Here is a 23,416-nt window from a genome sequence, read left to right as displayed (position 1 = left end):
TTTAGATTTTTAGCCATAATGCAATACCAACAGGGAGGCATCTGGGTGTCTTTAACGTATTCTGCAGCATGACAACGAGTCCAAACATCAGCCAGAGTCATAAAGAACTATCTTAAGCAACAAGAAGAACAAGGAGTCCTGCAAGATGGTTTGGACCCCACAGAGCCCTGATCTCAACATCATGGAGTCAGTCTGGGATTCCATGAAGAGACAGAAGAAGCTGAGACGCCTAAATCCACAGAAGAAGTGTGGCAACTTCTTCAAGATGCAGGAACAACCGACCTGCCAATCACCTGAAAAACTGTGTGCAGGTGTACCGAGGAGAACTGCTGCTGCTTTAAAGGCAACGCTGCTCACAGCAGATATTGATTTATTTGATTAAAAACTATTCACGGCATTCCCTTTTTTTTTTTTTTAAAGCATCCTCACTTTACTTTTAGTGCTTACAACTTTTGCACAGTACTTGCACAGTAAAAGCCTGTCCGCCTGCCTGCATGCTGCCTTTAATACCGGTTTGACATCGTTCTTTAACCTGTCTTTATTATTCCTTAGTTCAAAATGAGTTTGTCCAGACAGACTACACATCAAATTTAGGAATTTTAATGTTACCAGAGTGTTAAACTGGGTTTAATGTTTTAGTCCCATCACTGTATCATGAATGTATTTATATCACAAAATGTGGCACATAATTTCTTTCCTTGTTTCCTTTCAATAAATCCCACTGAAGATTAATCAATACTGTTTATGTAAGTGCCAGCACCTGATCAGACTCAGAATTACTAATAGTGCCTGCAAACTCCCTAAATGCCTGTCTGTCTCTCACAACACATCCAGTGTTTTGAAGGTCAACAGAGGTCAGTTAAGTTCCAAAACATCGACACTGAACTGAGAGGACATTTTGGAGGCAGACTTCACTTGTAGCCTGACTTCTACAGCTCACAAACATTCGGTTCATACAGCATTATGAAAGTGTTTGTATCAGACGATCGTGTCACACTGGTATATGAGCACTGGTTAGTACGTGTGATGATGCATCACATTTTCTGGTCCATCCCAGCTGTGTTTGTGTCTGAGGCTTGAATCTACCTGATTTACGGACGTCTCTTCATCTGAATGCCACGACTACACTGTTTTTTTCAAAATTGAACCAAATGACAGTGGTTGATTCTTGTTCTGTAAAATGTTTATTACTTTTTCAACATTAAATGACATAAAATGATCTGCAACAATCAGAAGTATAAAACAGCTAAAAATATCAATATTTACAAATATGTTAATTCCCACTGAACACAATAAATTAAGCATTTGATACAAAAATAAAATATACTAGGTCTTGATCCCATGAAGTGTAGATTTCTCCCCAAAAAGCATTTAAAGTTAGAAAGTTCACAGTAAAGTGAAATAAATAGGAACAGTTGGTAGTGTTTATCTAAAGTCATCAGAAGTACCGCTCACCAAAAGACAATGAATAAAATATTACAGCTTCAGCAATATGATTCGTGTACAGCAGTGTTCAAACAGTGTTTTCCAAAAGTCTCTTCATCTGCAGCATGAAATGATATAGAAAGAATAAAATATGCCTGACAGGATCAGAGGCAGTTTCACAGAAACTAAGGAAGGATTGATTCCGGTGTTTGACAGTGGAATGTTATACTAGATCCTGATCCATCCAGGCCAGCTGTACCGCATGTTCCCACAGTGATGTGATGGAATACACATTCTATACATTCTGGAGTGGAACTCCTTCTTTTCCACTTCTTCGTCCTTCAGCGTTCTTCCTGCGGTTGCAGCAGATCACTGTGACAGTGATGATGATAGCGATCAGCAGCAAGATGACTAAGATGGCACCAGCGATCACACCCACTGAGTACTCTGTGGAAGACAAAACAAGACACCATTACTTTAAAAATGAGACGTTAGTGATTGATGTGAAAAAAAAGATAATTTTTGCAGTAATTGGATGTGGTATGAATAAAGATTAAAAAAAAAAAACAGACACAAAGTAGAGTCTAAAATAAAATAAAAAATACACACCACTAGGGGTTATACTTCATTAACTGGGTGGGCTGTGCCCAGTGCACTGAAGCAGCACTTTTGGTGTGGAAGATTTTAGAAAGATTCACTCAGTCTTAATCTGTCTTGCTGGTATTAATCGAATTAACATGTTTTTTTGTTGTTGTTGTTGTTGTTTTTCTGTCAGCGTAGAATGAAAATAAATGAAACAGACGAGCAAAACATGAAAAAAGAAGTTTGCGTGATTTTAGCGAGGCTTGTGTGAGTATAGGGACAGAGCTGCAATACTCCCTATTCCCCCAAAGGGCTTCATCATAGCTAATAACACAAACATTACGCACGGAGAAGCTTCTCTAGCATTTACAGTAAATACATGTAGGAGTTGGTCACATGTAAAGACACAGCCCATAGGGAGTATAGCTGAACTGCATTTTGTTACAGTTCAAACAAAGAGACATGAGTAATCCTTCCTCCCAACATCCCATCATCTTCTGAGAGATGTGTTGACCTCCAACTAAACAACCACCAACAACTAAAGATTGAGGTTTGTGGGAAAAGACATTTTTAGTTGCATTATCATCTGTATGGGTGCAGAGGGCAAAGAAGAAGAATTCCTCATTGATGCTTCTGTCTGAATCAAAGTTTGAAACCTAAATTCCAATCAGCCTGGTTTGTACATTCCATGTCAGTCTGACACCTGCAATGTGTACTTTCATACATATTGACTACTGCAACTGATATGTGATGAGAGGATTGGCACCAACGATCCATTTATGTCCAGCAGAGCCTTGTCTTATATCCTAAACCTGTTATCCTAAAATTGAGAAAATGAGAACTAGTTGCAGTTCAAGGCTGGATAGTTAGCATCAGATCAGGCTTCATGTCTAGAAGCCAAACAAGTAACTCAAAGGATACCAAAGGGGCTGAAGGCTGCTGTGTGTCTCTGTTGTACAGCACTTGTACCTGGAAACACTGTGATATAAATCCTTAGCTGGGATTGGATAACATTATTTTTTTTCACACAGACAGCTCCTTCAGTGGTAGAGGATCTCTGTGCAATAACTTAAGCATAACTTGTTTTGTTTAAGCAGTGCTTTTGTTGATATACTGATTATCTCTCTATGTTTACTTTACACTGTAGTTTATAACAGAGGACAGAGCCATGTGAGTCTCTTTGTCAGATGGCTGCTAAATCAGCATGAGTGTTAGCTGTGATAGCGAGGGGACAATCTGTCAGCGCTCTCCATCATCAACTCATTACTTTGCTTATGTAAGAGTCTTTGTTGTAAGAGGTCTTCAGTCAAAAGTTGCACTTGAAGAAACTGAACATTGACCATGAACACGCTGACCGTTAACATGCATCTATGTTCTGCTTCTGCAGGAAATAACTAGAGTGAGATCTGGACGTTCACTCAGAGGAACACCTGTACACATTTTCTGCTTGCCACCTCTTGTCTGTCTCTTTTAAAATCCTCTTTAAAATCCTTTCCTCCTCACCTTCAAAGATGGACAGGTCTTTGTCTTCGGAGCACTTGGTCTGGCTCAGCTCTCCCAGCTGTTTATCGGGGCTGCGGCTGGAGATGAAGGCCTGGACGTTGAAACAGTAGCTCTCACCTCGGTCCAGATCAGGCAGCTCTATCACATTGGTCTTGGAGACGTACTCTTTCTGACAATACAGAGGGATAACATCAGGCTTACTGCATGTCTTCTTTGTCATTGGTGTGTTTGAGGCTGATGTTGTGGTGTGTGCTGCAGCTCACCTTGCCAGTGCTCTTATTTCTACGATAGGTGACTTTATATTCCAGGTCATCTGCGAAGATATCCCTGATGTTCAGCTGGCGACCATCTTTAAACACGGCAGTGAGTGGGTCAGTCACATACAGCGTGGTCTTTTTGTTTGCGCTCACCTCCAGCTTGAAGTCAAGTCTGCCTATATCAGCTGTGGTGGAGGGACAGAGGATCAGATGTGTTTTACAGGCAGACAGAGAGTTCACAGGTCTATCTCTGCATCTAACGGTGTGTATAATGACCAGTCTGATCATGACAACATGATAACCTTTAACTTTAATGCATTGAACTGACCAATCACAGTTCTAACCCCTTAACTCAGACCTATTAATCCACCTTGAGTACAGTAGGTTAAAGTTGAAGGATGGTAATAATTCTACTGCTCATCTCCTCTTAAATCATCTGACTCCTCTTGTTTTGACTTATTATTACTGAGGAGAATGATGACAAAAGCTATGAAAATAAAACACACATTGTCATAAACTGGAATTATCCTTTAAAACATGTTTGTTGAGGAGAAAACCATAAAGTCACTATGTGTGTAAGCTGTTTGGCTGTATGGTGTGTTCGTGTGTCAGCTGCCTGGACATGCTTCTAAACAGTCTGTATATTATTCTCACTTGACTGTGTGCTTCAAAATGACATTTTTTCCAACACATTATGTTGATAAAAAGAACATACTGTCTTTGTAGGGGCAGAATCGTGGTGAGATGGTGTAGGGGGGCTCAATGACATCAGAGGTCTCCCCCCGCGGTGGTTGAGACTGGACGTCAGCTGTGTAGCAGGCCTTCGGATCTTTCAGAGAGCTGGACAGATCACACACTGTTGCCGATCTCCGGAAGCAGTTAGGGTCGTTCTTTTTGTTCTGACCAACCCTGCAACAGTTTGACAAGACAATCTCCTTATTATACACAGACATGACTGGCTGATATAAATCTAACATATTAGAAGAGCATTCAAATAACAGCAACGTCAGGCACAAGATAAAAGATTCCAGGATTCCAGTAATTACTGCATTCCTGCAAGTACACTGCAAGAATGCAGTAATTACAGTCACAACCCTATATCATAATCACAATGCACAAAAAATGTTTGACAATTCGATAATTTAATGAAATGAATGAATGAAATTGCAAGAAAAAGTTGCCTTTGCCTCAGTTACACTTGTAATCTGTCACTAATATTTCATAATACACCCACAGTTTTTGTTTTGTTTGTTTTTTATTTGATATCCATTCGTCTTTCATGAAAGTCCATGTTCCTTTTCATAATCTTTGTTGTTTAAAGATGACTGGCATAAAATCAAGATTCCCTGTAAAAGCTTTTAGTGGATCAATAATGGCTTCTTATCATGCACTGCTGCCATTTAACTTTCCTTCAAGACTACTCAGCCAGGATGTTAGAGAGGAATGTACTTCAGTCTACACACTAACAACCTGAATGTACTTTTGCAAAGAATGAAGACTGCAATTAAATGTAATTTCTGGTTAGGGTTTGGATGCAACTACTTACGCAGAGAACTGCACAGTGTAGGAGTAATCCGCTGATGGTTCTGGACCCCAGGTCAGTATGGTTTTAAAGTTAGTGGATTTCCAAGTGACATTCTGTGCTCTGGGATAGGAACCTGAAAAATGAAAATAAAGCTGTGTAAAATACTATTTGAAAACGTTGTAAAACCCCTATATAGGTATCTTATATCTGTAGATACATTTCCTTATACATGTAGTCTATGTGGCATTCCAAAAGCTGTAGAGGAGACACAGTCACACACGGTGCCTAACTCAAACACAAGAGGAGATTGCCCCAAAGATTCTTTTTAAACGGTAAATGCTGCACTTTTTATGTATTAAAACTGTAATAATTTATTTTATATTAATCTTATTTTGGATCACACTAACTTATTACTGTGTTATTACATAAACCTTGATAAATATTTGGACGCACCGCTGCAGAACATCATGGTATCTACAAGATGAACATAAGATCAAGCGTTCACACGCAACATTTCATCAGGTTCATGAAGTGATCTCATCAAAGTGCTACCCCTTGCTCTTATCAGTGTTATAAAAGATCTCCGGTCATCAACTTCATGTACTGACTGTCTGCTCTCTGCCACAGACACTTGTGGTTTATTTTTCCAACTACAGAAGAATGTAGAAGACAAAAAAAACTGCTTTGATAACAAAATACTTTCTCTGCAATAATGATAAAGATAAGATGTTGCCAGTGCTTCCTCTGGACAGAGTGGGCAAACAAACACACACACTGATGCCAGTTATGTAATCACTTTGGGAGGTCCTCACTTGTGACAATTTAGTAACTTTGCATTAAAAAGTAGGATGATTGAAAATGAAGACGAATGGATGACAGATTGAGGGGCCTGGGTGGTTCCACAAAGAGCAGAAAGAAACTTTCCTAGCTGTAAGAATCAGTAATGTGCATGTTAGTTTAGGTGTAGCAGCAGCCTGAACACTAAAGTGTTGCAAGTAATCTTCATTTAAAATGGTGAGGTTACACACAAAGCACACAGTAAGCAATTTACATACTAATAATGTATTGCATTTTAAATAAATTATATATTTTGTACAGTATGGGCAGCCTCTTCTTAAAGATATCTAGATATTTATAAGCATGTTCATTTGTGCTCAAAAATCCAGTTTGCAGAGTGTGAAGTGACCTGTTGATTAACCATTTAAAATAAATGAAACAAAATTGTGGTGAAGGAAAAAAACGCTTAACATGAAAACAATTGTTGTAAGTACCCCAAAGTAGACTTTCAGCAAAGGCAACGCAAAATAATTATATATGTGTGTAAAATATGAATATAAATGGGAGGAAAAAAAGTGAAGGCAGAGTGTGACCTGATGAAGGACCTCTGTAGATGCACTAGTTGTATTTAATGCAACTACAAGTGACCTTGGAGTCCTGATTGATGAAACTCTAAACTGGAAGTCATATTCGTTTTGTTTACAATAAAACGTCCAAATCTATTGGCATCATTTGAAAATGAAAAAGCTGTGGAAAATTTATATTCAAATTGCATTTCAGTCTACTTCTCTCTAGAATTTCAAATAAAAGCTTAAGACCTGTCTGATGAACCAAACTTAATTATTCAAACTTGTCATATCTGACTATAATTGTCTTTTCTCTCTCTCTCTCTCGTAAGGAGTTGACTTCAGTGCGCCTGCACGCTCACATATACGCCAAAACACACATTATCATTAAATTATTTTATTTATTTTATGTATTTATTTGATGTCTTTACTTGGTTGATGCTGCATACTTTATGTTGCTTTTTGATCTTATGGCTACTTTTGTTTTTGCTTGTAATGCGTAATGAGGTGAGATTCCTTTTCTAAATCTCACCTGCACAATTTGCTTCTTCTCTCTTGTTGCTGTGTTTCTGCTGCTTTCTTTTGCCATGCAAATAAATATATAAAAATAATCTTTACATTTTCTATAAATTCAAGCGTTTTTTTTTTTCTTTTTCTAAATAATATATAAACCACTATCTACATTTCACTATGTTTTCTTCTTTTTCATAGGCCTACTCAATTCTACTTTTTTGTTTTCATATTTCAGGCGCGCTGCATTTCTAATATCTTATATTGTAGACTAATCAACATATACGTTTAATGAAAATAGCTTTCAAATACTGTTACAGTCCCTGCTAAGGTGGTATGAATATGGCTGGTGGGACTCACCTGAAGCTGAGTTTGTGAAGAGAAAGAGGAGAATAAAGAGAGCCAGAGAGGCTGCGGGTAGTCTTATTGTTTCCATGTCAGCTTAAATTAAAGGTAATGTAGTCCAGTGAAGAGGATTCTGCTGTCTCTCTCTTCAGTCCTTCGTAGAAGTAACGTGGTGGTTGATCGTGTGTCTTCTGTGAACCTTTCCCTCCGTCTGGGTCTGATGCCTCTAACGTCTGGGTATAGCAATTTAACTGCGCGGGGCTTCACCATATAAGGAGCGTCCGGCTGCGGCGTCACCAGCTTGTGACAGCTATTGTACGTGCCTGTGTAGCTGAGCTCATGGGCGGTTAGAGCTGTAAGGTATTCTGCTGCATTACCGCCACTCTCAAAACTCAACCATGTGACTTTTAACTGCAACCATCTAACATTCTGCTGTAAACTCAGTAGTGAATTACGCCTCATGTCTGGAGAGAGAAAATACGCTTTCTAAATGTACTTAATAACAAGGATAATAATACATTTCTTTTGATCAGTATTACTTGCTTAATGTATTGATTAATTCAACTGTAATCTGTTAATTCAGTCAACTTTTTGATTCTGCAATCAAAAAGTTGAAGAATGGAACATTATGAGTCGGAAAATGTTCACTTGTTCACTTTCCGTTCTTACACATCATGTTCTTCCCCCCGTTTCTTATGTCGAATGACTCAAAACACTACAATCCCCATGAGCCATGAAATCAGCTCTACATATCCAGAATACTCTATTAATTAATCATGAACAAGAGAACTCCATTGAACAAAACTGATCTAAAATCCAGTAGTAAATGAATACAGATGAATTTGCCACCTGATTTTATGATTCATCCTCTCATTCACCCTGCTGCATCAGCAGGATTTGAAGTGTACTACTCCTTGGAGTTAATATATGACTTCTCTCCTAAAGTTTTCCAATCAGTGTCTCACTGTTTGTAGTAATGACTCACCTGGGAGTCTATCCATGTCTATCCTTGTGCTCCACAATGTCCCAGTGGCCAATCACCTTACACTGTATATGGGAAACATGAATAGGACTGTTGCTGCTGTAACTGCTGCTCAATATAAACCCCTCTGTTGCTCTATAGAACTTAGCAAAGGTGGGAGTAGCTCTCATTAGGTCATGTTTTTCTGTAATGCCATTGATACACTGAGTGACACTCATGTCTGAAGTCTTTTTTCTGCAACAAAGTGACTGATATTACAATGTATACTTCTAACAAAAGACTTACCTGTACACACTAGGCCTGAGATAAAGGTTCCCTTGAACAATAGCTCACTGGGCCCTGTACTATGAAGCAAGTTCAACATACCCAGGATATCTGTTCATTATCTGGCTTCACTGAGCCAGATAACCAGTACTATGAAGCTGCTATCAACTAGTTCAGTCACCTCTGGGTTTTTCAATCCAGCTATGAACACGTTCATGTTAGAGAGGCAAGGGTTGTTAATTATGAGCGACATCATCAGAACCATGAATGAACTTCATATGATATGAGAGGAAACGGTGATACCAAGTACCTGCGGAAAACTTCTGTTTTAGGGACAACAAAAAGTCATATTTAACGAAATGAAATCTAAATGAGCCTGTAATCATACAACAGAAAAAGAAGATCAAGAAACACTAGAAATAATTTCCACATATTAACAGTAGACTAATAAGGCTTAAAATACATGTAGGTATTATTATATATGACTTAGGTATAGAGCAAGTGTTTTTTGTTATTTAGTTGGATGATGAAGAAACCATCTGAATATGTCACATAAAATAGTAACGTCAGACTGTTTCTGCTACTGAAGAGTGGAAAAGTAGTTAACGAGTGATGAGGTCTAACTGACCCAAATGTTGCTTTATAATCACAGGAGCCAATTAACAGTGCAGATTATTTTTCTAATAAAAGACAATCTTTGGTTTTTATTTCTAGTTATAATCACACAGTTGTCTCATGTTATTCTGAGCTGCAATGATGGAATCAGATTGTAAAATCATCATAAGTTACCATAGCGATGTACCCCAATACACCTAGAGTTAAATCTGCTTTGTGGCACATGCTTCTGGGCCTCACTAAAACATTTCCCAGCTGCAGTGTACCAACACCTGACCACTTTATTTCTACATGAACAGCTTGGAATGGTGTAACATCTCTTTCAGTTAGTGAGAAATTTCCTCACATATAGTGCAGTGCAGTTTAGAGCAAATCTTTAAGATGGTAAAGGACTTAAAAAGAACAGTGGAAACATACCGTTATGATCAGACACCCAGAGACAGAAATGACCAGAGAATGAGAACATATGAAAGATAACTTCAAGCAGTGTTGTTTTTTTTTTGTTGTTTTTTTTTTTTACCATAATTATATTTATCTTCTGTCCTATTGGTCTTGTAAATTGGTCTCTATAAATGAAAGAGTACAGTCTAGACATACTCTATGTGAAAAGTGCCCTCAGATAACTTTCTATGGCTCATGACTTGTTTCTCTCATTCTTCAGTCAGACCTGTATAGTAATCAGTGTAGTCATAGAATGGATGACATGCTTTTTAGTGGTATGCTGACCAAACAGCCACACTTACTACTGCATTACGTAACAGTGGAGAGAAATACTGTCTACCCCACAGAAGCCTGCTTGGATTTTTCAACTGTGACAGCATCATTATGGATCTGACAGAAACTGCAACGCAGTGCATGAGTCAGGACGTGCACTCATCAGACAGCTTGAGTGGGTGAACTGGAGGTCTTTTTATAGACTCAGTTGTTGTGAAGTGTTTTAGAAAGCTTTATCTGAAATCTGAAACCTTTTTCAAAGTTACTGACCTCAGTCTGCACTCACAACTGCATTACCATGCTATATATCATAACCTGTACAACAATGTAACAACAATAAAAGTCTCTGCAAGATGATTTTCTGATGAACTGAAACCAGTGGCTGTCTGGAAAGTAGGAGGCTCAGTTCAGCTCCATTCTTATTTTCCCTCATGGGAAATCTGGCTTACAGGAATTGAAAAAACAGACACATCAAAACAGACTCTTCCATCAGCAAAACAGTTTAAAAAAGAAATATCACTTAATAAGTATGATAACAATAAAAAAAGAAACCGTAAATTAAAACTAAACTAATTGAAAAAGATTGGGTGTTCAATGAAGTATGGTCCTTTAATGTGGCTTTTGTTTTGCTTAGTTTGGAGCTGGTTGAGAATATCTGTTTGGCATTGTGCCAGACCTTGTCCCCCTGCCCTCATTATTCATCCCCCACCGTCCCTGGCAGTGAGGGGCCCGGCAGTAGAACAGTCCACCGTGGCTTTGAATACCAAGCAATCCTCTGACGGGAAAGGCTGAATGCAAAATGCAAGATTTCCCCAATTCTTTCCATATGAATACAAGCCCAGTACACACACACACACACACACACACACACACACAGTACAGAGTTCAGAGTACTGAGTACAGTCCAGACAACAGTCAACGACTTAGATGAAAAACTATATCAAATAAAACACAACGCTTTGGAATATGACTCTTTCACATTAAGAAATGGGATGACAGTAAATTCACCTGAGTGGTAAAACTGATTTTAAAACAGTGACAATTAAGACTAAATTCAAGATCAGAGAAAAAACTCAAATCACATTCCTTGTTTTCAGACCTTTTATGGAGTCCATTTTTCCATGATAAATTCTACTGACAGGATAATGCAGCAACTAGTCAGAGTGCAGTGCTCTATGTTGATGGATGGATATTAAACCACCATGTTCTCAGAGATCAAGTTACTCTCCATTAGCTTTATATACTAAACACAAAACATCTACAAACACCCTAACATTAATACTTCACATCATCTTGAGTTGTTTCCCAGCAATAGCCTTCCAACAAAGTGATCTACCACACTGAGCTGCTTTCACGTGGCTCTGTGCTCTATTGCATTATAGGAATATACAATGGCATGACATCACTGGGCCTCTCTGTCTATTTTATGAGACCATGCTCTAGTCAGGGATAATCAGCTCTGCCTGCCGGATTTCTGCCTTAAATACTTTCTCAGTCTCATTCCCAGAGGGAAGGAGGGGAGCAGCTGTACAGAGAGCCTTGGCTGCTAACACTTAACTGTTAACTGTTGTAATCAAGGCATCAGCAGCCAATGAAAGGCATGATGTGGGCACTAGTTCAGACAGCACAACGCTTCTGCATTAGTCATAGTTGCATCAAAATCAATCTGAGCTTTATCTTCTTTTTCTGAACAGCAAGATTTCTTATGAATGGGTTCATGGACCACTATTCTAATTACTCTCAGGTTTTAGTCCTTACAGTAATTCAGATCTCACTGCAACTCATGGGCTCATTCTTCATTATCTTCTTGAAGTCTGATTCGCAAATTATCATCTTACATATTTATTCCTTTTTGCTCACATGTAGCTTCTCATAAGCCAATAGACTCAGATTGGAACCCAGATATCCAATCTTCAAACTCAGGTTATAACTGGCAAAGAGTCTGGAGAATCTCTTTTAGCCATCAGACATATTTGAAATGCATCTCTCTCCGGAAGATGGTGTTTAATGCAGACCAGATTATCAGCAGACTCTAGCTTTTGTTCCTGGGATTAAAATGATTCATGGGATTCGGCATTTACCCATTTTCTGAAGAAATGTATCAAAGTCTTTGATTTTCGGTAAAAGTATTCCATGTGCATCTGTTTCCATTAAGTCTGGTGGTCACTGAAAAAAGAGAAGAACTTGTGTACTTGGCAGGGATTACAGCGTGCAAGAACATGATTTATATTTGGATCGGAGTCGCTTTTATGTTGTTTATTTTTCTCCTTTCTGTATTCAGAGGTCATCTTGGTTTTTAGGAGGAATTTTGTTGAGGTATTTATGCCTCTGCGTTAATGACTCCTGGATGTGTTGATAAAATTACCCAATTGTAAAGTAATGAGAAGACGAGATAAATTTGACATATCACAGTAAAAGGAATGCGGTCTATTGAATGGTCAGCAGAGATCCCAGACTTTTCTCTCATCTTTTTTCTTCAGCACTTAGTGAGAAGGTAACAATGATCAGGGTTAAAAGATCCACATCTTCCCTGAATCATAAAACAATATGTCATTACTCACTGACAAAAACTCAAGGCGTATAACACATTACGTCAGGTCTCACAGTCAAGAATTGGTGTTTTCTTCAGAGCTCAAAGTGGGACTCAGCCTTTTCTAACAGTGTACCATCTTCACTTCTAATGTTTATTTAAAGGTTGACGGAAAAGGAAATTGTTTCCTTGATTCTTGGGGGGGAAATGTCTTAAAGACAAAGGCCTCCAAAGCTGGGTGTGCTCCAAAACTTCCTGTTTTGCTTGCTGGTTTGTTGTAGCATATTTACTGATAGCCTTAGTCTACCCCCTACCAGAGTGTGTAAACATCTGAGCAATGAATGTAGCTGAATCTGTACATCACTGCACTTTGAGAGTTAAGCAACAAGTTGAATGAGTTTGATTCAGGTAGCTGTATAAATCAGAAATCTCATAAAACAGAATGTCATTACGGTTTGGTGTGTATTGTGAAACAGAGGAATGTGGGAAATTATGTGGAATTCATTACATAAACACTTCTTCCTTTGGTGACTTCCAACAAGGGGAAGTGTGTCTTTAAAATGGCTTTTCCCTCCAAATTCAGATTTCCACTAAATCTCAGAAACACACAATGTAGACTTATTAGCCTATATAGTGACTAATAATAATAATAATAATAATAATAATAATAATAATAATGTCTAATCCAAGGCCTAATCAGTCAACAGCCACAGAGAGTGTCTACAGCCAGGTGGCTTATAATAAAGCTCAGATGACTGATAAGAACTGAACGCTGGGTTTACATTCCTGTGATGGGAGATGCTTGGACACAAATAGGCATTCATACAGTACAATTACTTATTATAGTCATCTTCAGAGGCTATATTTTCTCTACAGCTTTAATGAATCACGGAGACAATCAAAGTGTTTTAATAGCCTAACATTAACCATATCTAAACTGTCCTTTATTGGGCATAACTACAGTTTTTCTTGAAAGCTGGATTGTAGTTCTGCATTAAGGGGTTAAAGTGTAGCTATGGAGCCCAGGCACATAGTCCCTGTACAGCAAGCTATGCCACAGCTGACATGCACCTTCTCAGAAATGTAACTACCCATCGGGGTTACAGTGGCTACAGATGGCAACACATGGACCACAAGAACTGCGACTGGTCAGCACGGGCTGCTTGTGTTCTCTCCTACAAGTTTCTGATTATTGACAGTGAAGACAACATGAAGCAAGATGAGGAAAAATTCAGTGATCTCCTGATCTTTAGTAACACACATCTAGCAGAGACATCTACACTGCAAACCTTGCGCTCACTGAGTTCACCATTCTCTGTTACAGCAGATGAAAGAATGTCAACACATTGACTGGTGGGGACATCTGTCATGTCATATATACAGTACTATGCAAAAGTTTTGGGCACTTTATATGTTTAGATTCTTATCCATAATGCGATACCATTAGGGAGGCATCTGATTGGTCTCAAATTTATTCTGCAGCATGACAACAAGCCCAAACATCAGCCAGAGTCATAAAGCAAAAAGAGGAACGAGGAGTGCTGCAACAGATGGTTTGGCCCAGAGCCCTGATTTCAATATTACGCAGTCAGTCTGGCATTGCATGAAGAGACAGAAGCAGCTGAGACGTCTAATTCCACAGAAAAAGTGTGGCAACTTGGAACAACTTTCCAAATACATGAGAAACTGCGTGCAGGTGTACCAAGGAGAACTGCTGCTGTTTTAAAGGCAAAGCTGCTCACAGCAGATATTGATTTCATCTAAGTTTCTTCTCTTTACTCAACTTTGTATGAAGTTAATTGATGAATAAAAACTATTCATGGCATTATATTTGAAAACATCCTCACTGTACTTTTAGTGCCTAAAACTTTTGCACAGTACTGTATATGTATATGTTTGTATGTATATTTTTTAACAGAGGTAATTGAAAAGGCTACTATACTGAAAATGGATCAAAACACCTCTTTGAATAGGTAATTTAAGAATTTCTTGATGTATGAAATATGGAGATCTAACGTACCTTTGAGGACAAACTGTTCTGCGTGATCTGAATGCTCTTTCTCTGTGATATACTGTAGGAGAGAGCAAGAATGGACAGTGTTTCAGGAGTGATAGGGAGGGAATGGTGACTGTATTTAATGTTAATATAATTTGATCCAACTACACAAAACAACTCCAAAACATAAGGTTTTATGGGTAAAAGGAGAGAAGATGGCAGCTGAAAGCCAGCAGTCAGTCTGAACCAATGCTTATACTTAAGATTTATTCATCTGTTTGAATAGAGAAGGGCAATCATGGTAAATAATTCAGCTTAATAATTTACTTCCACACATCACAGGGAGGTCTGGTGGTGCAACAGTGAGCAGCTCTACAGCTTCTAAGCCACAGGGAGTGGCTACAGACTATGCTAAACAAAAGCCAGCCATGTTCCAGTGAGGCTGGAAGTGCTGAGGTGTTACATTCCCTGCACAGAGATAATGGCTAAATGAAAAGCAGCCACCGGCTGTAGTTTAGCAGCAGAGAGGTCACCAGAGATAGGAACTGTGTGGGAGGCCTCATGTACAGTCAGACATCTCCCACGCTTGAATTAATTTATCCAGTTTTGAGGATTCATGTATTGTTTCCAAGACATTTTCTATTTTAGTAAAACATCATTTATATAAGGTCATGACAAAGGAATAAATCATGTTTTATTTTTATGTTAGTATTACAGTATCTTCAAATTATTGGATAACACAGGGAAAAGGTCAGTTCATCCAAATTACAAACCATATTATGTCCCCTTTGTAGTGGTATCTGTCCATTTATCCAGGTTTTCATATCAGTCTCTAGGATTCCTGCCTCCACCCCGATACAATTGATGTAAATGAAATTAAGTTTGTGTTGTTCACAGCATGGAGAAACAAAATTTAATTAAAATTTCAACTGCTATCTCTTTCCAGGAGCAATGTCCCTGTCTAGGATTAGGACTACAGTACCAGTCAAAAGTTTGGACACACTTCTCACTCAAGGGGTTTTCTTAGATTTTTACTATTTTCTACATTGTAGAACAATACTGAAGACATAAAAACTATAATTAACACATGGAATTATGTAGTAAACAAACTGAAAAACAAAAAAAAACAAAAAACAAAATATGTTTCATATTTTAGATTCCTCAAAGTAGCCACCTTTTGCTTTGATGACATCTTTGCACAACATTGGCATTCTCTCAACGGGCTTCATAATGTCATCACCTGGAATGCTTTTCCAACAGTCTTGAAGGAGTTCCTCAGGGATTTCTGAGGCTTGTAACTCTAATGAACTTCTCCTCTGCAGCAGAGAGAACTCTTGGTCTTCCTTTCCTGGAGCAGTCCTCATGAGAGCCAGTCTAAACTGAGAGTTTGATGGCTTTTGTGACGCCACTTTTCTGAAATTTTCCGGATTGACTGACCTTCATGTCTCAAGTAATGACGGTCTGTTGTTTCTCTTTACTTAGTTGAGTGGTTCTTGCCATAATATGGATTACTACAGTAGTGGAATAGGGCTATTTGCTGTATACCAACATTACCTCAGCACAACACAACTGATGATCTAATGATGTTCTAACACATTAAAAAGACAAGAAATTCCACCAATCAACTTCTCATCAAGCATGAGCTGCTGTTAGCTGACAAGAGGAGAACACGGCTAGCTAGAGGTGAGAGGAAGAAAGTTAGCTTGGAGCTAGAGAGACAGCTGATTGATATTTGATATTTGACTGTGCTGTTAACTGGCTGTTAATGTTTATATCCAGTGTAACATTACCTCAGATTTGTTTAATTTTTAACTAACACTGGCCATATTTCCCGGTACTTGACCGGTCATACTTCACACAAGTTATATTGAAATGTATGTGTAATGTTTCACAATAAGACTCAGGAAATGAAGGCTTTAAATTTTATTAATAGCATAATGCAGTGCCAAAAATTTAACAGAGCAAACGGAAGCAGATCAGAGGCTTCGTACTAAAATATGAGCAAATATACTTATCAAACAGAGGGAATTAGGAATAAAAGCCTCTCTCTAATATAAGTCTGCTTCTAGTAAAGGCCTGGTACCCTCTGCGGTTGACGTAAATGACTCTCACAGAGCACAACAAATGTACAAAGTAAACAAAAGAGAGCCGAGGGTCAGACTGAGGGCTTTCAAGTCACTGGGTTTTTTGATCTGGCTGGGCTTTCTGCTGTGTGTTTACAGGCCAGACATTTCCTCTGTGTGAATTCAGCCTCCACCCACCTTGCGTTTAGGTGTTTGAGCTGAGGCTGAAATCACAGGAAGGCAGAGAGAAAATTGTTCTCTCTGACCTGAGGCAGCACACGGAATAACACTGACATCAAAGCATTCCTAATCAGAGATAGAGGCACATTTTTTTAATCAAACCTCTGAATTTAACCCTCCTGTTGGCTTAAGGGTCTTAAGGGTTTTTTCAGCATTAAATTTTGACCTTAACTGACATCACCATTAGGAAAAGTCAATCGCTGACCTTTTTATATTTTAGAAAAGTACATCATCAGGCTTCATTACCGACCCAGCATTTATAAAATGATTTACACATTAATTGAAGTGTTAATACAGGGTTTAACCCTATCATGTGCAAGTGCCGTATCAGCCCGACATCACATCAGACTCAGTTTTAGACAAAAACAAATTCTTGCAGGAGAACCTTGTTTTCTCACAGGGAAGTTTGGGGGCAAGGCTATAATGTTATAAAGGTGCTGCATGTCTGTTCACCAGTGTGTCTTTGCTGATGCCATGAGTGAAGTCTCTGCAGCACATGTGAAAGGTGAGCAGCAAGGCTTTCAGGAAAAGCGGACAACTGGTTCACTTTGTGCCAGTTTGCCTGGGGGATTTGCACCATTAAATTATCAACTGGGTCTTGTGTCATATGTCAAAATCTGTTTTTGTTTTTTTGCTTTTTTACATCTTTATATTGTGTTCACATGGTACTGTTTTCTGAGCAAAGTTATGTTTAATTTAATTAGCACACACTAACTGACACACAATAAACCTCGGGCAGCTAGTATTCCAGTACAGGAGTATTGGAATACTGGTATAAAATAAAGCTGCAATCTACACTGTGCACTGCTCTTGATGGGAACTTGGAGACAAAAAGGACAGTATATATTGTGTCCCAAATAGATTAATCCAGCCAGTCATCAGGGGATTAAGTCTAGTCCTGATCCAACTGAAACTTTGTAAAAGGGCTGTGGTAAGGGTGAGGCAGTATACAGAGTATGAAAACATCAGGAGGATTATCAAGATAAGTCCCACTGAGCTTGAAAACCTCTTTGCAACTTCAATCACATCATTGGTTTCTTTAAATCATGACGGTGACCTTCCTCTAACTTTAAGTAGCTGGACATTAAAGTTCATTGCTGACCAGAGAAACTGTTATTTGACAAACTGATATTGTCTCAAGATGTCTCAAATGAAAAGTGATCATTCATTATAATCCACTACATCTGCCAGTACTACCACTGCTATTCAGTATGTGCTGTACAGTGGTTGTAGCATTAGGGTGGCACTAATCCAGTAACAGCAGTTTTGTGCAGACGGCCCTTCCTGTAATAACACATTGTACTGAAAACACACTTTGAAAACCATCCTGTCCCGTACTGCTGCCAATTCAATTAGCCAGCAATTGTACTCATAAAATGCTATGTACACATTGCTGGAAGAGTCATTTCTACTGGGTGACTACATTTTGCATGTACAGTATGTTCTGTTCTAAGGTCAAAGGCTGGCATGCTTGGAATATACATAAGAAAACAATAGTTTAGATTAGATGAATGGCCTTGTGTACACCATCCTTATGTATTCCTAGCTCTGTGAAGTCCAGGTAAACACACAGTGCAATGTCAAATACTGCAGCGCCAAAGGTGTGGGAGCAGTGAATTTCCACTCTCACAGACTGGGATGGTGCACAATGCCTCAGCTTGCCCAGGAATGTAGACAAAGGTGCTTGTTTGGTGTGTTGGCATGCTGGATGTTGGGGGAGCAGAGGTGGGATATAATCACCTGTTTGAACATGACTATCTGCACCTCGTTTCCAAAGCCGAGCATGAAAGCAGAAATGGAATCACATAGAGAGATAGGTTTGTCTGTTAGCATGACGGATTCCTGTTGAAGAATTACGGGATGGTGGTGAAGCAGGTTAGGACATACTGTACCATGAAACCTGGGGGATTATCTGATAAAGAACATGCCAGTCTGAGCTGAGATGACCTCAGCTGATGAACAGTAAGGTTGTTTTAGTAGCAAACAGTAAAAGGATACAGCAGTAGCAATGGCACAGAACAACATCGAGGTAAATGTTAGAAACACACTAGTTAGATTATACAGTGTTAACATGAAATGAAGCACTGAGGATCCCTTAGCCAGTGAAGCAGCAAATGCTAATATCAGCAAAACACAAAAAAGAAGAAACAATAAATAAAAAATAGTAAAAGTAGTTAATGTAAAGATGCTCAACAACTGCAGTGAAAAAACATGTTGAAAGAAAAATTCCAGTTTATAACAACTTGGATCTTTTTTCATCATGTTGCACACATTTAGATCACTTACAAACTGTGACTCTATGACATAGTGTATTTTTTACACTGTAAAATTAATAAGTGTATTTTTTACACTGTAAAATCTATTTTTATGTGTTGTGTCATGTGTTTATATTAAAATGAATATCAGCTGATATATTGTTATCAGATTTTTTGATTGTAAAAATCATGGTATGATTTTATATATTGCTGTGTAGTTTAATACATAACGACACATCATAATTTATAAACTGATCATATATTTTACTCAGCAAAGTAACTATAGCTCTTATAAACAAGTACTATATTTCCCTCTGAAGTGTTGTGGAGCTGAAGTATCAAGTAGCAGAAAATGTAAAGATAATTGTAAATGAAATGTGAAAATACCGTATTTGAGTAAATGCATTTAAATGTACACATCTGGATTTTTAAATGTAGTTTTACTATGTTTCATTCAGCCACTGGTTTAATTTCAGTACGCCTTGAAAGTCAATGTGCAAAACTCAAATTCTTGAGATAGATTCACAGTGAACATCGTGTTGCTGCTCCTGCTGTATTGAGTGGAACCTACTTGCTGGCAGATGAATGATTTGGGAACCTTATGCAAAAACACTCAGTCCTGAGCCTTACCCTTTTCAATTGCAGCTCAGCAAAGATCCAATGCAGTCGGGCAAGAACGCTGCAGCCAATCCCTACTGACTGAGTAAAGATGAATCCTCACATAATGTGACTGGTGACAAAGGTAGAAAACATGACTCAGGGATGACAAATTTGCAGCAATACTATACATGCAACAAATGCAGGGCTGTTTGATGATCGATACCTCTTAAATCAATAGAAAAGAAGCTGATGTGTGTGTTTGGGCTCCTCTGTGTAATGGGGCTTGAAGCGATGGTAGACTGCTTGGATGCATACTGGAGATGTTTTCTGAATCAGTATGACATCCAGGTATTTTTGGCATACTGCAGATTTTGCTTTTGTTTGCATGCACGGTTTTAAAGGGGTGGCTGGGGTGGCCAGTGATTGATTGGCCACATCTCTGCCACGTCATTGGCTTCCACCCTTCTGTGAGGTGAGTGTTTGGCCGGTACATTTGGTCTTACCAAAGCACTGTGGCTGTATGGTTGACAGAGGAATGAGGAATCCCCTGAAGGCTGACTCACACTGTCTCAAAAGGTGCAGCGACAACCAGTACTAGGAAACACCACCCCACACAAGGGGCCCCATCTCATTGCTGTCTCTGTGACCACTGTTAAAAAATGTGAAAAAAGGAAGAGAAAGAAAGAAGAGGAAGAAAGAAAGCAGGACAGAGGTAAATGGAGCAGATTATGTCAAATGATGATAAATGATTATTGATGATAGTAAATGGTAAGACAAAAAGTTAGCAAAAACACATAATGTCATGTAACATGTAGCCTAGCTAACGTTGGCATTTGTAAACTTTATTGTGAAATTCAATTCAAATTCAAAATTCAATAAAGATAAAAAAATGCAAGAACTTAACTAATGCTGACATTATCTAGTAAGCTAACATAATTTAGCTTACTAGCTATTTACCGTGAGATTATATGAGACTGATTAAAACCTAATGTAAACTTTGGTAAGGTTTGTGAAACTGATTGAAGTTAAGAAAATCAAATGAATAAATAATAAAAAAGATGATAGGATAATATAAATGAATAAGGCCTGAATATGCTTTGTGAATATGCTATTGCTGTTTAGTATCATAGAGTAGCTATTTCCTATCACTCCAATGGAACATTGGGGAAGTTCCTTTCAACAGAAAAAGAGAACAAGCCCCCCCCCCCCCCCCCCCCCCCAGGTCCTGAAAGTGATGTGAGTGTGAATGTGAGTTCACTGCATCCTAATAGTACTGATGACATGTGCCATGTCCTCTAAAAATCGTAATGACAATGTGTTCCCTCTTGTTTTTTCTTATCAGGTCCATCAATTCCTGCCATTTTCAGCACTTTAACAACAGCAACTACACCATGCATAACTAAGGAGTTTATTTAGTAGTCAGTCACTTTAAGAATTCAGAAAAGATTATTACATTTGTTTTTTTCTGCTCACCTTAGTGTGAAAAATGTTTAAGCTAGATGTTGATGAGCACTGATCTCATAATGAGGTTTGTTCCCAAAGAGAAAGAACTTTTTAAAGAGTTAGTTTGCATTTGTTATTTATATAATTTTTAATATATTTCATATATTTGTATACTTTTTTACTTTATACTTTTAAGTTGTTAAACTACGTGTTTTTATTGTAACTAAGGAGTTTATTACATTTGGTTTTTTGCTGTTAATATAAATGTGTCAAAATAAAAACGTTAATATTACTCTCGCAGTCTGTAAAGTCTGGATAATGATTATCACAGGTGCTGGTGATATGAACATGCCACTTGTTTAATCCAGATAAGAGATAAATACAAATACTGTACAATATTTGCACTTGTTAATCAGATGCCTATTACTTCCACATTAAGTGCTGCTTGTGCCATTGTTGACACTGCACTGTTCTCTCATCTAAGTTTCTGCAATCTCTCATTGCACATCAACGAGGCATTGTTTCTTTACTGCATCAGTCACAGGCCTTGATATCATCCCCAAATCATAACATACATTGGCTTAGGATAATAATCATAATTATTTTTGCTGTTCTTATTTAATCTGAACAATAATGTGTAGCAAACTTGTCTTGTAAGCTTATTTATTTATAGCAGATGTAAAGCTTTCATGAAGTCAGCTTAGTATTATTATTATTATTATTATTTCAACGTAGCCTACCTTATGGTAAAAGGCTTCATCAGCTCTCTGAATGGCTTGTTATAGATCCATGACCACAAATACTTGCACAGGTTTAGTTACAGATCAAAGCATTATTTATTATAATAAAGGAACCTGAAGATGGTAAAACACATTGTTGCCTTGTCCAAAAGTCACATTCACACTAACTCTGTAACAATGCATTTTACTTATCCAGTCATGCTAGTCTCCTCAGATAAAAACCAGCCTGTAAATAGGTGTTATGTTGATGTACTATGGCAGGGATTGCCTAACACCTTGCAGTTTGCTCTGCAGAGCAAAGTCCATGACTTAAACAACATTAAACTTGGCCAGAATCTGTTCTTTATTCTTCATGCAAAAACATCCAGGCTAATTGTTTTATTATATTAGTTTATGCCAGACATAAGACAGTACCCAGAGTTTGCATAATGCATTTTTGTTTGGTGGATTGCTTAGAACATTTGACCAGTTAATAGCCTTACATTTTGCAAATGAGCTCAGAAAATGGTCCTATTCATTTGTCATTGTCAATGTTAGCCTACTTGACTATAGAGATTCTGCAAAATAGGAGACTGACCATCATCAGTTACATGTATGCATGCAGCCTATACATTTATATTTTAGCCTATTATTAGTAGAATATTAATGCATATAAAAAAATTATGTGTGCTGAGCATGCACATTAGCACACTGTGGCCACTTCTAGACATCCCTTTGCCACCTCTGGGCCACCCCAGTTAAGACTGCCTAGAACCGCCTCTGTTTGTTTGCATACTGCATACTACATGCTACATTTTGGCCAAATCAGTACATATTGCTAGTATAATAGGTGGTTTCCAGTGCAGCCATAGTCTACATTTGCTTAGACCTCCTCCTCATTTCAGGTCAGCACAGTCATCATGGTGGGGAGTATCCCAGTAGCAGAATCACTCTGCCAAATCATCCACAACACGCTGATGGAAACTAGCTGAAACCCACACAACATGAATCACTGATGATCGGTGACATTATTGTCCTCCCATATCTGTGTTACAGCTTGTAAATGTCTCAGTTCTCACATATCAACACTGATCCTAAACTTATATTCTTATTGATAGAGAGGTTACTATGTTTGAACTTTGACCTGGCTAAATGACTATTTGGTGTGTAAGATGAGCACATGTTCCTTTTTAGTCTCTATAGAGACAGAAAAATCCTTCTCCAGACTCTGAGTGTTAGTTTTGTCTGGCCTCATATCGTATGAGTCCATATCAAAGTACAAATCAAAGTCTGGAAGTGAAAGCAGACACACCTGCACCGTGATGGTTGACTGACAATGAGGGCGCAGATACAGACACATAAAAAAGGTGCTCATGGTGAGTGCGTCATATTTGCTTTAGCTTCTCTTTGTATGTTATCTTTTTTGAGCATTACATTGTGAGTTGCTGTGAAACTACTTGTGCTTTGCACCACTGTGAACTCATTATCAACCCACAGCGGATGTG

The 23,416-nt window shown here is 38.3% G+C and overlaps 1 protein-coding gene across 1 annotated transcript; it reads right to left on the bottom strand.

Annotated features, from left to right (window-relative positions):
- Positions 1-1,167: 1,167 nt before the first annotated feature.
- On the bottom strand, positions 1,168-7,723 carry f3a (coagulation factor IIIa). The gene is made up of 6 exons (XM_044340291.1): positions 7,506-7,723; positions 5,314-5,425; positions 4,483-4,676; positions 3,774-3,952; positions 3,511-3,679; positions 1,168-1,872 (listed from the first exon to the last, which is right to left on the bottom strand). Exons 1-6 carry the CDS (start codon positions 7,579-7,581, stop codon positions 1,721-1,723), a joined length of 882 nt encoding a protein of 293 aa, XP_044196226.1. The 5' UTR covers positions 7,582-7,723; the 3' UTR covers positions 1,168-1,720.
- Positions 7,724-23,416: the final 15,693 nt, after the last annotated feature.

This window comes from Thunnus albacares, chromosome 21 (genome assembly GCF_914725855.1).
Source record: "Thunnus albacares chromosome 21, fThuAlb1.1, whole genome shotgun sequence".
Taxonomy (NCBI): domain Eukaryota; kingdom Metazoa; phylum Chordata; class Actinopteri; order Scombriformes; family Scombridae; genus Thunnus; species Thunnus albacares.
Note: the sequence above shows the minus strand (reverse complement) of the source record. Positions and strands in the feature narration are given on the sequence as shown.